The 17,663-nt window shown below is 35.4% G+C and overlaps 1 protein-coding gene across 6 annotated transcripts in view; it reads left to right on the top strand.

Annotated features, from left to right (window-relative positions):
* LOC147069248 (uncharacterized) overlaps positions 1 to 16,434 on the top strand; it is a 35,715-nt gene extending 19,281 nt beyond the window's left edge. For all 6 annotated transcript variants that reach the window (XM_085950940.1, XM_085950938.1, XM_085950939.1 and 3 more), the window contains 4 exons: positions 1,485 to 1,597; positions 7,800 to 8,076; positions 8,501 to 8,743; positions 15,906 to 16,434. In XM_085950940.1, the coding sequence (XP_085807066.1) occupies positions 1,485 to 1,597; positions 7,800 to 8,076; positions 8,501 to 8,743; positions 15,906 to 16,174 (902 nt within the window). In that variant the 3' untranslated portion in view covers positions 16,175 to 16,434. The remainder of the gene's footprint in view (positions 1 to 1,484; positions 1,598 to 7,799; positions 8,077 to 8,500; positions 8,744 to 15,905) is intronic.
* The last annotated feature ends 1,229 nt before the right edge of the window (positions 16,435 to 17,663 follow it).

Below are 17,663 nucleotides of genomic sequence, written 5' to 3'. Positions count from 1 at the left end.
AAAAGAAAAAAAAATATGTGAACTAACCACGGCCATTGGAACAACTTAAAAATGGCATTTGCCATGAAATTTACATTTTAGTAGATACTGAAATATTAAAAGCAGTGATAGAAAATACTATAAAAAGGCCTAATTTTGTGCACCTGATATTAATTGTCAACCATTTTCCAGGTATCGTTTTTATAAAAAAAATGATTAAATAACAAATAATAAAACATTTTTAATCATTTTCAAATATAAATAGCCTTACAAAACAAATAATGAATATTTCCCATTGGCTCTACAATCCGATATGGATCTTGACCATTTCATAAAGAGTTTTCGTATTAGTTTTTATGTCTTAAGAAAAATGGGTGTTAGCCACTTGCTCAACCTAATTATGAATCGCAGTTCTCAGTTCCCAATGAGAACGACAAAATATTCATCAGTATCTCCACTGCCTTGCGTTACAAAGAATTTTTTCAAAGGGTTTTTGCAAGACGGTTTCATAGGCCCTGGCCGGATTCAAATTAACAATACGGGTAGTCGAATGGTTTTCAGCAAGGCATATTTCTCAGCCTGCTTTCATTGACTAACATCAAAAGTAGTTTGCGTGCCCTAGAAAGTCCCTAAAGAAACCTCGATACTAAATTTCTCTCGGCGTTGCTCCAACTAAGTAATATTTTCTGTCAAAACTATCGAACTTCACGCTAATGTAAAAATGCGAGGTATCCATAAAGCCATCTAGAAAGAAAAGGAATACCTAAGAGGACCATGTTCTGAGTCCGAACACATATAGACAAATAAAATGTTGGAATTTGATGACATTAAATTTGTGCCTCCTTATATTATCGACTTATGGGGAAAAGTCGTAACCCTCGATTTTTCGAAAAGTGCTTTTATTAGATATTAACAATGTATACAACTAAATACACATTCTGTAAAAAGAAAGTAAGGCGCAAATGCCGAATTGTTATCTAAATTCAGGTTTTAATTGAGCTTTAATTAAGTTTTAATTCAAGGAAAAAAGCATTTACCTTCAATTGTAATGATTTTTCTGTAATAACTATTATTAAATCGAAAAGATATTACACCAAATCATCAATCATCATGCACCCAATGTCTGTGCCTATTTTTTTTTAAATATTGAACCAAAATCATTCAAAAAAACATTTTTTTGCCCCTCCTGTAAAATTTGTTCTGTGAGGGTTACGCCCCTTTTCTTAAACACGGTCGATATGTACCTGAACCACGCGGCTTAAGCGTCAGCTTATAGCGTCGTGTGTCCCAGGTTTGAATCCTGGGTCTGGCAAGTACACATATTGTTTTTAATTTTGTGTATGAGTCACAGTATGGACCTAATAGGCTGAGCAAGTGGCTGACATCCATTTCTCGTAAAAACAACATCTTTTAATACAAACCTCTACTCTGTGAAGGCCCATATCGGACATGGTCAAAAAAATGTACCTACATCTAATAATAATATACGTTTTTTTGATTTGAAGATGATTGCCCTCCGCCTGTTTTAAGCGGATCGGGTTCCAAAAACTTTGTTGATAAATTACCTACTCCATACAACCTATCTTTGGTTCTCTACTCTACAAATCCACCTGAACAGGTATGCATTTTTTATATCAACCTACTATTCGTGCAATGTCATTATAATAATCATGGCCCCCATAAAGGGGGGGGCTGACAGGGCTCTTGCCTGGGGGCCCGGGCTCAGGAAGGGCCCGGCGTGGCGAATCGACCAGATAAGTGATTTAAACAAACATCACAAGTTCTCTCGAGCAGTGAAAAAAGTCGCCTGCGGCGCTATTTATCTTCAATATTATTATTATTTAAAATTATGTGGTTGTACGATACAATTATTAATTGTGTATCGATACTCTACAACTCCATAATTCAAATAGATGAATTTAAATATACAAAAAATACTAAATATAGATACCAACAAATTAATTTTACCGCGTACACCATTTGGAAAACGCTACTGTAGAGCGTCACACTGCCTTAATCTTTTACGATAGGTAGGGGGGCCGTCAAAGATTCTAGCCTGGGGGGCCGCTTCAGGATGTGGGAGCCATGATAATAATCGTGAGGTTGCTGCCAAAAGTTGATAAGTCGATAATAATTTAGGTATTTAGAGTTGACAACGGATCATGTGTTTACGTAAAATAAATACGTATGATTGAAAAAAAACCAAGGCACATAAAGCACAAAGAAATTAGCATTATATATAAGACATGTCAAACTCTCAGATTGCAATTGAGGCGTGTATTTTCAAAGTGAACTTATTCCACTTCAACAAATATTTAGCAAAAGCCAAAAAAACTGTTTACGGTGTTGATGTTACATAATATGTTTTTTGTATTGGAATAAGTTACTTTTTTAACTAACACCTAATTTTAAAGTTGATTTTTCACTGGATTAAATGTTATTAGGTTCTTCTATACAAAAAATACTTGTTCAAAATTTTATCCTTTAAATTCTGGCATTCATAACTCATTTTTGTCAAATAGTGGAATAAGTTCACTTTGAAATTACACCCCTCAATTATTCCTTAACATGAATTCGAGACTTACCAATTTTTGGCAGAAACCCTACAATATATTTTATTCGGAGTTCACAGCTCTTCGCCATCGCCGACGGTCATGTACCATACCGCGCTTCGTAATGGTTAATTTGTTGTTCTTCCATATAAATTCCTTTGTCATGAAGTGATTTAAAGCTGAAAGATGAACATGGACTTTGATTCTTATTACCTGGTGTGAGATTTTATTTTTGACATACAGGGGAGGACTTATAGTATTTGTAAAAATTAGCAGTTCTAAAATATTATGATCTAAGTATACATATTTATAAAGGTCAGCATAATAAATTTAATGTAGGTAGACTTTAGGTTGCTTTCCTGACAAAACCTTTAAATAAAAGAAGTCTAAAAAATCGGTCAAGAACAATGTTCCCTCTAAGGCAGGGGGGGGCAAACTTTTTGGATGGAGGGCCAAATTCAAGAATTCAAAATGAGCGGCGGGCCGCAAGTAAAATACCATTTTTAAATATACACTGTTTATTATCACGAAAAATAAACATTACAAAAAAATAATGAGAACAATGAAACTGTTGTACATTTTTGAACATTTTTTAAAATTCAGGTGTTAATTTTGTAGTTGATATTTTCAAAACTACTTGTAAATGGGTATCGGAGATATTTAATCGTAAAGAATTTTTATTGAGGTTCATGATCGAAAATGTTTGTTCACATATATAGGTTGATCCAAAAATAACGAACATTTTTCATGCATAATCTTTAAGTTGGTCGAATTTGTCTGAATTAAGGGCATTGTAAAATTTGGAGATTTCTTCACGACGATGCAATTCTCTTAAATCAGTGTCACACTGCAGATCAATAATCTCAAGTTGTAGCTCTGTCGGCACACTATCAATATCTATTGAAATCGATGTTTAGCGTAGAAAATAGTGGTTACATAGTGTGAGACGAGACGCAATGAAGACGTACTGAGATAATACATCTACGAAACAATAAATCCTTCAAATTTTATTCTATTGTCAATATTTTTTTAAAAAGTTATTCGTAATCAGAAGTACAATTAATGGTGGCGGGCCGCAAAAAAATACCCGGCGGGCCACATGCAGCCCGCGGGTCGCAGTTTGCCATCCCCTGCTCTAAGGTGTGCGCGTGTGCGCGCGCACACCTACCAAAATGTGTCCGCACACATATTTTCATCCCCGCACAGTTCTCACACAAAAATATTGTAAAAGAATGTTTCCTTTGCCAGATTTTAGTAATAATTACAGGTGTGTTCACTGTACGTAACAAACAATTCAAGTGAACAATACGATTGCTTGCACAATTACATACATAGTACAATTATTATTATTAATTATAGAAAACTTATCTTCTAAAAATGTCAAAAAGGAGTGGATGTGATTTATTTCAAATGCGATCAATAAGAAGAAATCCAGCGATAAATTTAAATTAGATCGTCAAAACAATGTATTCGCAAAAAGTAAGAATTGGTGATATATTTATTAATTCGGAAACAGATGATTGTGTCAAATGCATCATATGCTCTGTAGCAAATATGCAAAGGATAAGTCACATCTCAAAAGAAGTGGATTGAATGGAGGTTATTTAAAAAAGGCATTTAAGTCAAAAAGTACAGCGGATGCGGGATGCTGTTACAAAATTCATTTTTTTAAAGAGGTGGACTTTTGAAAATAATGACGGAACCACCCGAAGAACGAAAGAATAGGATTGAGATCGCTGAGCGCAAAAAATCTGTTTGCGATCTAGTCAAAGTGTTAATTGATACTTTACAATTGGTTATAAAAATAAATGCGTCTATGTTTAATGTACAAGATATTCATAATCATGTTAACGAACACAGATATTTCCGAAAGCTGGCGATTTGACGAATTACGGAAGTCTCAGTTATATATCGACTATAGAAAGGACAAAGGCCGTAATCCTCAGTTTTTTAAAATAGTTTTTATTACATAATAACGTTGTAGACGACTAAATACACGTTGTGTCCAAAGTATGTGAGCTGCAAATGCCGATTTATTATTTTACTTAACCATAATTTTTGTGGTTTTTTTTTATTATTAACTCAATAGGGATATAAAAACCAAATTATTAATAAAATTATCATGCATTTTAAGGCGATGTCTATTTTTTATTTTAACGTTGACCGAAAACCACAACAAAAACATTTTTGTACCTCCTGTAAAATTAATGTAAGTAATGATTACGCCCTTTTTTCTTTCCACAGTCGATATATTAATTGTTAATGAAAATACTGATATATCTGTGCAAAAATGATAATTTTGTACGTTAATTACGAAATTAGTAAATACCTTAAAAATATAAGTTTTGATGGAAAATTGTATGTGTGTGTTTGTGGAGGGGGGGGGGGTGTAAATTTACCGCACCGGGTGGCGAGTGACACTGCTCAGATGCATTGATGATCCGCACACACAATAGAAAAAAAATGAGGGAACGTTGGTCAAGAACAATATGTAGTCAAGCTTGCTGATTGTTTCAAATTTAAATACCCAATATTTTTGTTTTAATTAATTGTAACACAAATATTTACCGGTAAATTCCTTTAACTGGCTACCACACTTATTCGTCGTAAACCGTCTGTCAGTGGCGAAGGGTGACTTTTGGAAAGAAGTGGAGATATGAGAAAAAATACACTTGTCAGGTATACTTACGGGCAATAAGAAGATAATCCGATATTACTTCTGATGAATATGATACACACTAATGACAACGACACACTAAATCGATTAAATTTCAATAGCTCACTGACGAAATATAATTGAACGGTGAGCTTAAATTATGTATTTGCCTAAACATTCATACACGCAATATACACTCTTTCTTGTGATTCTACCGAGGCTTTGACTGCGACTCATTGTCATGTCGCCTCTTTTCTTCTAGAAGGGGATCCGTCGATCAGGTCTTCACTCCTATTCTGTTAAATAACTTTACAATTTTGCCTAGCTCTTCCGTCTTACCCACCGCCAGGACACCTTTCAATTCGTCGACATTCTCATAGATATCCGCAATTCGCAGTTGTACTCTGTGAAGTTCATATTGAGGGCATTATCATGGTTTGATTTGTGTGGGGGGTAAGGAATAGGTATGGATATGGGAGGTGGGTAGGATTGTATGGATAGGAAGGGAATTGGAAGGGAAGTATGTAGGCAGGTGCGCCTGGGTATGGTGCGTGGAGATGGGATAGGATAGGGATAGCATGAGACTCGGGGAAATAGGAAGCAGGGTCGTGGGTAGATTGACTAATACCTCTTTAGACCCCTGCTACCTGTCCGGTTACTATACTCATTCGTGTGATGTTCCTAGATTAATGAAAGGGCATAATGAATAAGGAATTATAATGATGATCTCGGTTTGAGCGCCACTCTATGATGATGCATAGAGACAATAGTGATAAGGATAATTAAATAAAAAGCAAGTAGAGAAATTTCAACAAATGTTTAATTAATGAATGAGTTTACCTTGCGGGCGACATTGTATAAAATTGTATAATTATTTATCAAATGAATTCGAGCGCCTAACGCGATATAATATTCAGACATAGGTAGAATTAAAATCAAAAGCTAGTTCGAATCAAAGGCTAGTTTGGTGGACCGTAACATAAAAAGAACAAAAATCAATACCAAATATAAAAATATGCTCTTCAGTTTCCATCGCGGTCCTTGAACGTGCCGGGTCTCCTGGCCTGTTGGGGACGTTCTTCAGTGGGCCTTCATCAACGTCTCCAAAACGTCAGGACATCAAGGCCATGTGCCTCGGTTCCCGGGACTCGGAACTCGAGAAACACGTCTGCTTCGCTTGAAGGCTAAAAACTGAGAGACTCCTTGCCGCTCGCCTTTCTGTTCTCAAGCCGCTTTTATGTTTTTAGCGCCGGAAATAGTTCGACGAACTGCGTACGAACTATCCGGCGTGCTCCTGTCCATTTTTTGCGTAGTGTGGTCAACATAAAAATAGTGTGTCATGAAAATAACATGACAGCATTGTAGTGCTTTATGTACAATGTCCTCTAAAACATGACATTCATCGCAGAGTTGCAATTCGTTTCTTCCCATGAGGACATCAAATCTTTTGCCCATTGTGTGCCCTGTTCTTAGCCTCAGTAGCTAAGCTCATTCCTCATCAAATGAGACTCTACAAACCAGGGCACCTCCCATGGTGATGGTAGAATAGACTTACTCCATTTCCTTTTTTCTAATGATGCCCTATGGTGGAAATCTGTCCACATACTTTGGCCCGTTTTCTTTATAGCCTCATACGCTCTTTAAATCTCATCTTTGAAAAAACATTATGTATCAGTTCCACAACAATTTACAATTTTACCAGGTAGGTATAACTAGATATTCTAAAATACTTATATATTTTAAACACTGATGCATGATTTAGGTACAATATCAGATAATTTATCGACATTCGGAAAACACAATAAATGCTGAATTTATATCACAACTCAACTGACATGATTGCAGTTTTGTTTATTTTTTTTATTTTATCTATTTTTCTGAGAACTTAGGCTTTCAATAATCTCTTAGTATGGAGCCTTCGCCACTGGAGTCTATATCCATTAACCTAACACACTGCTGAAAATAATTAATTATCTCAAGAGGCTTTCTGGACTTCGGCGAATAGGTACTGATAGATTTTTGTGTTTCCTGACTGATTCCGAAAAATCCAAATAAAATAAAGATATATTACATAATGATAAAATTTTATTGTAATTAAATCGACTGTGTTTAGGAAAATGGGCGTAACCCTCACATAGCAAATTTTACAGGAGGGGCAAGAAACGCTTTTTTAATGATTTTGGTTCAATATTTTCTATTAAATAAAAACATACATTGGGTGCATGATGATTGATGATTTGGTGTAAAATCTTTTCGATCTAACAATAATTAAAGAAGTTATTACGGAAAAATCATTAAAATTGAGGGTAAATGCTTCTTTCCTTAAATTAAAAGTTAATTAAAGCTCAAATAAACCCTGAATTTAGATAATAATTTGGCATTTGCAGCTTACTTCCTTTTTACAGAACGTGTAATTAGTCGTATACATTGTTAATATCTAATAAAAGCACTTTACGCCCTTTTTCCTAAACACAGTCGAATATCTCTTTTAATCAGTACTAGTTTCATATTAATAAAATAAAATTATTTCACCATTTTTGAGTTAAAACTATCTTATTGTGTGACATTTTTTATGTAAATATCATTTTTAAATAATTATTCTGCTTTTTAAGACAATTTTCAGGTTATCAGACCCAATGTCAGACTTATTGGATTGCGAAAAATTTAACCGCGATCTTCCTATAACAATCTTCCATCATGGATTTCGAACCAAGTCGTGTCTTCCAGTCATGAAAGAAATACCTGCTGGCCTACTTCAGCTTAATATCACCAACGTCCTTGTATTAAATGTATCGGATTACATGAATGGTCCATATCATAAGGCCGTTTATTATATAGAATATATTGGAGAAATAGAGGGCCTCTGGCTTGCCGACTATTTTAGCATGGGTAAGAATTTTTAGAATATTGAAATAAATAAACGAGACGTGAATACAAATTACAATTTTAATACATTCAGATGTTTCTACGGGTGCGTAAGTCAACTATCACAGCGTCCTCATTTGTATCAGTATAAGGTTCAACAATACGTTTTCCATCCTATTATGACTCTATCCAACTGCACAATCAGTATGCCACCCTCTTTTTCAATACCCTAGTTTGAAATTCCTTGTTTTTTACAACGTTTTTCTTAGCTCGTATTCTTCTTTTTCCGGTGGTTCTTTGTCCGGTACAAATCTTGCAATCGATTTTAAACTAACTTCCCGACTAGCTAGACATTTGAAACTTTTATAATATATCAGAATACGATGCCAATGCATTTTTTTAGAATTATAAATTTTATAACTTTTTATTTCAATTTAATTTCTTGTAGCTGTTAACAAAGAAATCCATTTGATTGGCCACAGTCTTGGAGCTCATTTAGCAGGATTTGCAGGAAAAAGTTTTACATCGGCTCTTCCGAGAGAAGAAAAAATCGCAAGAATCACTGGATTGGATCCAGCTGGTCCTTACTTCGAAGGAAAACCAACAACTAGCAGATTGTGCAAGAATGATGCTAGCTTTGTGGCCGTAATTCATACGAATGCAGGAGGCCTCGGAATTAAGGACGCGTTGGGTAAGTTTTATCATTTGCTTTAGTTTTACGAAACAATTTAAATTACTACCATAAAAGACCAGGCGTGCGCACGGCGTTTAGGGGGGGGTCGGCTCCGGACTCCCCCCCCCCAGGTACGGGTTATTAAGGTAAATAAAATATACTTTCTCATTAAGACTCCATGGCTTAAATGATTTAGCTTGTCTTCTCTACGGATTGGCCCTACTGCAATATTTACTTTAGAAAGGAAATCATATTAATAATTAAGGTATTTAATATTCTGTGATGTAATACACATAAACCAACAGTCAATAATAACGCAATTTGATAAACATTTCATGTAAGACCCACTAGTTTAAATTGTCGCAATTAGACAGGACCCTCGTAGCATAATTGGTTAATGCAACAGTTGACGTGATACCAGTGGTTATATAGGTTCAAATCCCGTCGAGCTTCGTTTTTTTTTCAAATATGATTTTTTCTAGCGGGTATGTATCTCAGATGTCTTCAAGTTATGTATGTTCAATGATAAATGTATGGCGATATTGCATATTATTACAAATTGAATTAATAGGTATTTACATAGTATCAAGTTATAGCAAACTCTGTAAATCGATGACGGCGACAATAATCTTTGTATTTCTGTTTTCACTCAGTCAGTTAATAGCAGACTAATGATTACAATAATTATAAGTTAATAATAGCGACGTCCCGTGGGGGTACCGTGGGGGGGGCGGCAGATACTTGAAGGGCGGCAAATCGAGGAGAATCATTAGGTATTATAGAAATAGTAACCTAAACTTAGTAATGTTGGAAATATCTTTCCATTAAAAAATCAACTCACTGGTTGGAAACAAAATGTATCAATAATTATTAACATACAAAGTTTAACAGGGCTCTATTTTTGGTGGCTTTGCGATGTCTAGTTTACTTCCGTTGTCCTTGGTGACTAGCATTGACACGTGCAGATTTTTGAACTATAGGTAGGTTCATATTTGCCTAGTTTAAAATTTATCCATTAATTAGCCTAGTTAATAATTTAGCATTTCGCTAGTGCTTGCCCAAAGTGCTCGCACTAGACGCTCAGAATTAAAATATAATTTTCTATTTTTTACGTTATGTAGTATTTTTAAGCAGTCAAAATGCAACCATTATGTAAAGATATCCATCATCATCAGCCGGGGTCAATCCACTGCTGGATGAAGGCCTCCCCAAGCTTTCTCAAACTCTCTCGGTCCTGTGTCGTTCGCTGCCACGTATTTCCGCCAAACTTTACCAGTTCATCAATCCAGCGGCTTTTAGGGCGACCTTGTGGCCGTTTCGTACCCCTTGGGTACCATTGGATGACGGCATTTGTCCAGCGGCCGTCCTTTCGGCGAGCAATGTGCCCCGCCCATCTTTATTTCACCTGTTTGGCAACGTCTATTACATCGCGTACTCTTGTCTGCTTCCTAACCCATTCGTTTCTCTTGCGGTCCTTTCGCGTGATGCCCAACATGCACCTCTCCATGCCTCGCTGTGCGACTCTTAGCCTTTGGATATCTCTCGTGTTGAGGGCCCATGTCTCGCAGCCATACGTGAGCACGGGTAGCACACATTGGTTGAACACCCTACGCTTAAGACATAATGGTAGGTCACTCTTGAAGATACTATTCAGACGTCCGAAAGCACTCCATCCCAGCTTTGTTCTTCGAGCAATTTCATCGTGCATGCTTCCGTCTATGGTCACCTGCTGTCCGAGATAGACGTAGCTGCTGACTTGCTCGAGTTGGGTGCCAGAAATACAGATAATCGTAGGGTCCGAAAAACAGTTACTCATCACTTTTGTCTTTGAGACATTAATCTTTAGACCAACCGTTTGACTGACATCCGCGAGTTCTTGCATTCTACCTTGGAGGTCTTTCGGGTCTTGTGAGAGTATAACAATATCATCTGCAAAGCGCAGGTGACTGAGGTGCTCTCCATTAATTGGAACACCTTTTTCCTCCCAATCAAGTTTCCTAAATAAGTCCTCAAGAGTAGCGGTGAATAGTTTAGGTAAAATGGTATCACCTTGCCGGACACCTTTGTTAATGGGGAATTTACTCGACCGTTTGTGGAGTTTCACGCATGCTGTGGCATCACTGTATATACTGTTCAATATGTTTATGTAGCGTCTGGAAATTCCTTGGTTGCTAAGGGCGTCTATAATTGAGAATTTTTTGATGGAATCAAACGCCTTTTCATAGTCAATAAAACCAAGATATAATGGCAATTTGTATTCTTGGTAGCGCTCTATGATTTCTCTGACGACCTGTAAATGATCCATAGTACTGTAGCCTCTTCTGAATCCGGCTTGCTCTCCTGGTTGGTTCTCGTTTAGAACTATTTCGAGACGGTTTGAGAGTATTTTCGTAAAAACCTTATACAGAATTAGCAGTAGACTAATTGGTCGATAGTTTTTCAGATCTTCAGTGTCTCCTTTCTTATGGAGAATAATAATGGAGGCATTTTTCCATGACTCTGGGATGTTCTCTTCGTGCAGACAAGAAGTGAACAGACGTGCGAGCACTTCGCTCACCGTCCTCCCGGCCCGTTTGAGAACATCGATAGTCACCCCATCTTCTCCCGGGGCTTTTCCACACGTCATGCACATTATAGCATATTCCACCTCTGTGGTAGTAACCTTGGGAAGAGGATCTCCATATCCCCCGTTCACCGGAATATCTGAATTGATGTCAGTGTCATTAGCGGCTTCTCCCTTAGGTCATTTGGTCATTGACCTTCCAAAAATAAATATCTTACAATCTATGTAGGTTATAATCTAAGATGTAGGTACAATGTCTTATAATTATCGGTTAACTCGTCAACTCGGGACGCACGCTAACCGTGTGTATAAAATTTAAACAGAAGGAATCACGATCGGTTGCTGTGTAGTGTATACCTTGGGTCATTTCGGAACCTGCCGGGATAAAATATTTATAAATATTTCTCTTTCTCTCTCATTTTTCCTATGTCAGACGAAGAGAAGAACAAAACCTTTTTCTTTTTCTTCATATTATTTTGTCGCCGTATTAGGCGTGACTTTGGTCATTGCCAGAAATGAAAGAGATGTAAATTTTCAATGTGTTAAAATGAAACAGGTATAAAATTAGCGAGCGTGTTTTGTTTTGGTAAACCTTTTTATACTTATTTGTTATCGCTTCCTATTGTTTAAAATTTGCATTTGCAATTTCAATGTTTGTATGCAGTTTAGTTTAAATCCAACCTTTGAGTAATACGCATTGATTGGATTCATTGTGTTAAACCATTGTATACAAGTTATCGCTTAAAATGTCATCTGCCATATTTATCATAAAATTTACCTTCTAATAAAATCAGTGGAAATATAAAAAGTGTTTTATATATATAAATGATCCCGCCGTTCCATATCAGTACACAACACTTTTTCTGACAGTGACAGTTAAATGAAAAATGAAGCTAAAAAGCTACGGTATTTTATTAAATGTGTTTGATTGTTTGATGTGAAATGGACATTTTTTGAAGAGTAAGTAGGTACCTATCTATAACAATTTCTAGCACTTTTTTTATAATGTTTAAAAACCCAATTTGCAATACGTTTTTTAAGTATACAACGAAAAGCCAAGCTCCAATAATATTATTACTTATTTAAAAATGACCCCCTAAGTGTTCTACCTAGGGCCGCCAATGGTCAGTGTCATCTTTGTATAGAGCGCTGTAAAACTCTACAACAGTGTCCAGTAGATGATCCCAGTTACGCACGATACTTCCATCTTGCGCTTTTAGTGTCGTGATCTGCCGTCTCCCTATTGACAGATGCTGCTTGTTCTTATGTAAGCTCCTTCCTGACGCAACAATTGATTCAACAAAGTTTATATTGAACTTACGAAGATCTTCTCGTATGTTTTTACGTAGAGTTTTGCACAGCGTGGAGTATTCGAGACCATTTTCAACTTGTTGCTCGCTTTTTGTACTCCTACGCAGCTTCATAAGATCCAACGTTTCCTTTGAAAGTTTGCTTACTTGTTCAACCACAGCAGCAATTGTCTCTTCCGAAGAATCTATAATTATTTTTGTTATTGCCTCGGTGTTTTGTAGGGAAATGGGGTCATTTTCAGCCTGAAAAGCCGCTAACCCGTTCTCCAGCTCTTGTTGGAATTTGACTCTGCTTCTCAAGCCCCTGCGGACTCTGGGCTTCTGCATCAGCTTTGATCTTTTATGTTTGATGTTAAATCGTACTTTACACCTAACCATTCGGTGGTCGCTGCCAGTATTAAATCTGTTATTGACTGTGCAGTCTAGAAAAATATCCTTCTTGTCGGTGAGGATGTAGTCGATTTTGCTGGTTCGTTTTGCTGGGCTTCGCCATGTCCATTTTCGGGAAGGCTTCTTTTTGAAGAATGAGTTCATGATGTAGAGATTGTGGTTTTCCGCAAACTCCACTAACATGTCTCCTCGGCCATCCCTGGTGCAATGTCCAAAGTGCCCGATCGCTACATCATCCTGGTGTTGAGATCCGATTCGTGCATTAAAGTCCCCGATGATGATAGTGAAGTTCATAATTTAAGTTCTTTTAAAGAAACACTAGGTCACTTGATGTTAAAATACATAATAATATACAAATAAATTATCACGAACATGTATCAACTTTACCTATGAAACGTAATACCATCTTCTTGCTTATCAGTACGGCTACCACATTTTAATACAACACACAGAACCATGGGGGGACATGCTCGTCGAAGGTCAAAATTGAGTTTTTATTGTATATTCAAACCATGATCCTGGACACTCCTTAAGCGTTGTAGATGATCTATTTATATACTTTTGAAGCCTTATTATCCTTTATAGTTATTTTAAACATTTGATGACTGCATGAAGTATTTTTGTTACATAAAATAGTATTCTTTTAAACCTCTCGCTCTAATGTTTTAGAATATAGTCATATTTCGGTACATAACTGTGCAGTGGTGTTAAGATTTTTTACATTTATTAATTTTTAAACGCATTTATAAAACCATTAGCATAATTTATTACGAGATAATTTTTGTAAAATATTCACGATAAAAAATTATATTGATAATCTCTGTGATCCCAAATTTGACAAGAATTAGGCATTTTATTATTCAAAAAATCGGCAAGATTAACACATTTCAAGATGATTCTAAAGATATTTTTTATAAGCTATGTCTTCGACCATTCAAGTGTGATAAACATCTGATGAATAATGATTGCTTTATAATAATTATTGACCTAAGAATAAGGTAGTGTTTTTTTGAAATACGCCATTTCTTTTGTCATTCCCCAGTGGTTAAGCTACAACATACGGCCGTAGCCATAAATTGACAAACTATAATTGAAGTAAAGAGTAAAATGATATTGACGCGCGTGTTTGAACATGTACCGTTTAAAAAAAAATAAAAAAAAATTCGGTTAGGTACATGTTCAAACACGCGCGTTAACATAATTTTACTCCCTACTTTAATTAGAGTTTGTCATTTTATGGCTACGGCCGTATGTTGTAGCTTAACTACTAGGGAATGACAAAAGAAATGGCGTATTTCAAAAAAACACTACCTTATCCTTAGGTCAATAATTATTATAAAGCAATCATTATTCATAAGATGTTTATCACACTTGAATGGTCAAAAACATAGCTTATAATAAGTATCTTTAAAATCATCTTCAAATGTGTTATTCTTGCCGATTTTTTGAATAATAAAATGCCTAATTCTTGTCAAATTTGGGATCACAGAGATTATCAAAATAATTTTTTATCGTGAATATTTTACAAAAATTATCTCGTAATAAATTATACTAATGGTTTTATAAATGCGTTTAAAAATTAATAAATGTAAAAAATCTTAACACCACTGCACAGTTCTGTACCAAAATATGACTATATTCTAAAACATTAGAGCGAGAGGTTTAAAAGAATACTATTTTATGTAACAAAAATACTTCATGCAGTCATCAAATGTTTAAAATAACTATAAAGGATAATAAGGCTTCAAAATTATATAAATTGATCATCTACAACGTTTAAGGAGTGTCCAGGATCATGGTTTGAAAATACAATAAAAACTCAATTTTGACCTTCGACGAGCATGTCCCCCCTTAACTAAAAATATTTACCACTGACTTTATGTTTAACACAAAAAATAGCAATTTTAGCAACAAGGTTATCGACGCTTAGTTAAGCAATAAAGTAAGATATGGCGGCAACACCGTAGCAAACTATCTCCCACATCCGTAAACCTTTTATCTTACTCTAGCGCGTGTCGCAGAGATTATAAGGGTGCCGAATACTTTCTCACTCGCACTTATGAATCGTTTTTGTTCAGGCCATGATCCAAATATTTTTGCCTGTCACTCGCAAGTGACCCACCACTAGATCCGACTTCCTCACCATCCCTTAAAAATAATTACAGTCCACTTAAAAGCTCAACCACAAATTATAAATTCAAAGCGTTCACGACATGACTCAAAATAAGTGTTATTATTTTTTTAAATAAAAATACAGAGAAATTTGAGTTAAAAATACAATAAGTAATAAAATTAGAAATAAAATAAGAAAAAAAATAAAGTTAAATAACAAAAATAAAAGTAAAAGTAGATCGAAGCACACAGAGTGAACTATTGATAAACCCTATCTCAAAATTTTATAAATCAACGTCTACCTAAATTCACCTCACGTAAGTGGAATCTATCAATATTCGAAGCGATTTCATTAAACATGGTTATTGCTCTCCCAACTGGCATCACTAATGGCAGGTTAGTTCTGCACCTTGGGATAACAAACAACGGATGCCCTCAATTCCTAAGGTAATTATCTGAGACACAGAGGCCAACACCACCAAGAATGGCAGAGTTCACATTTACGCCACGTATAAGTCGGAAAAAATATGTAGCTAAATAAATATTCCTTCTAAATTTGCTACAGTATGTAGGTAAGCATGCCTAAGAGAAAGTCAGTCGGATAGAGCCACAGATAATATCCATACAGCCGAAAGTAAAGGAGTCTCAAAAAAAAAATTTAAACTTTCTCCACCATAAGGCCGTATTTCAACTGATGCGGGGCCAAAACGATAGACCCACTCCCAAGCCTGCTTCTAACTAACTAACTAAGGAGTTATATCCAGTGACTGTTAACACTATTAAAGCAACTGTCATTGTTTTCCAGGACATGCTGACTTCTATCCGAATAGAGGATCATCGCAACCCAAAGCAGATGGTATGGAGAGTCATAGACGATGCTGGAAATACTTAGTTGAGAGTATGTACAATCCCTTTAACTTCCCAGCAGTCTCTTGTCCGAGTAGTACAACTGACATAAAAAAATGCACATCCCCCACCCCCAACGTATTCATGGGGTATAACGTAACAAGTACGGCTGCAGGTATCTATCAACTGGTGACAAATGGTGCTTCGCCTTATGGATTGGGAAAATAGGTACATAATAGACATCAGAAACAAATAATATGTATATCAACCATTTTTCTTTTATAACAATTAGCTAACACAAGAACATGTAAGTTGTTATGGAACTTCATATAAACACGTTTTATATTTATACTTGCTTTTCCCTCCGCCAATTAGTGGGTGTTCCAGCTTTCATGGTGGGCGGTAGGTGTTTGAAAACCTATGCCGAAATAAAAAAAATGCCTGTCTTATATCCACATATTCAATTAAATAAACGTAATTTCATCAGACTTCATGCTTCTATGTACCTATGCAAAGTATAGATATAAGATAGATTTAACTACGGAAAGTTGTTTTAAAAAGATTTATTCTGCCAAACTTAGCGAAACTCTGACATAAAGTAGGTACCTATTTTGTAAGTAATTATTAGTATAATGCTTTAATTTGTTGTAACTCTGCTTTATAGATTTTAATAAGTGAAGTTACTCGTACTTTCCTACTTTATAAATCACCATTACTGTGGAACCGGTGGGCGGTTAAAAAAAATTACTACTAACAGAGATACGAAAGTGGGCGTTAGTTATAAAAAGATTGAGAACCCCTGTTTTAGACAATAACATGTTAATGGTCTAATTTGATACAGTGATTATATGCAGTCAATGCGTCTTTCTTTAAGGTTGAGTTAAAACTGAATTGAAAAGCTATTTTGATTCTATATGGATACAACAAACCTTAATATTATAATGTATGGCATTCTCAGACGACAATATCCGTTAGAAGGAAGTTAGAAACAATGAGCGATGAAGATTAATTACATTACTGACGTTTATAAGATTGATAAGAACAGTGGTGCAATAAAGCAAATATTTATCAAATACATTTTCAGCCATTCGTTGAGCATGCTTTTTTAATACTTGATAAGTATACAAAGATAGGCTCAAAACTGCGGAGCTATTATCAATGTAACATTAAACGTAGGTAATGCTTATCCTTGAAGAGTATTTTCCTCCTATTTTTTTAACAATGTGATCTGTCATTTATCCTTGAAATTCGTCGTTTCCGTTTATGCATCGATTGGTGAAAATAATAATAAAAACCGAAGAAAATACGCATGGCTATGTATGTCATATTTTTTAATATTATATATATATAATATATATAACTTTTTGTAGTTTTTAATTAAAGTATTTTATGTTTCTTTTTTCTCTTCAAAATAAAACATTTGCGTGTCATGCAAAATCATCTCGCGTGCCACTAGTAGCATTTGTCCCATAGGTTTGCCATTACTGCAATAGCCCATCTCTTGTTTCGCAGCTGTTCATGTTTTTATACAATCTTCTTCTATCTTATATCTATGATCGTTCCCTCTTGGTTAAGGATGGACCATTTATAAATGCATTCAGTATCTTGTAGACTCGATCTTCAGTACATTGACCATACCGAAATTTATATAATTTTCAAGTTACACTTCGATAATCAGATATCGGATTTTTTTTAAACTAAATAGAAAAAATCATAA

The sequence above is a fragment of the Rhyacophila brunnea genome, unplaced genomic scaffold, assembly GCF_057557595.1.
Source record: "Rhyacophila brunnea isolate RB1 unplaced genomic scaffold, BYU_Rbru_1.0 scaffold_24, whole genome shotgun sequence".
NCBI classification, from domain to species: Eukaryota; Metazoa; Arthropoda; class Insecta; order Trichoptera; family Rhyacophilidae; genus Rhyacophila; species Rhyacophila brunnea.
Note: the sequence above shows the minus strand (reverse complement) of the source record. Positions and strands in the feature narration are given on the sequence as shown.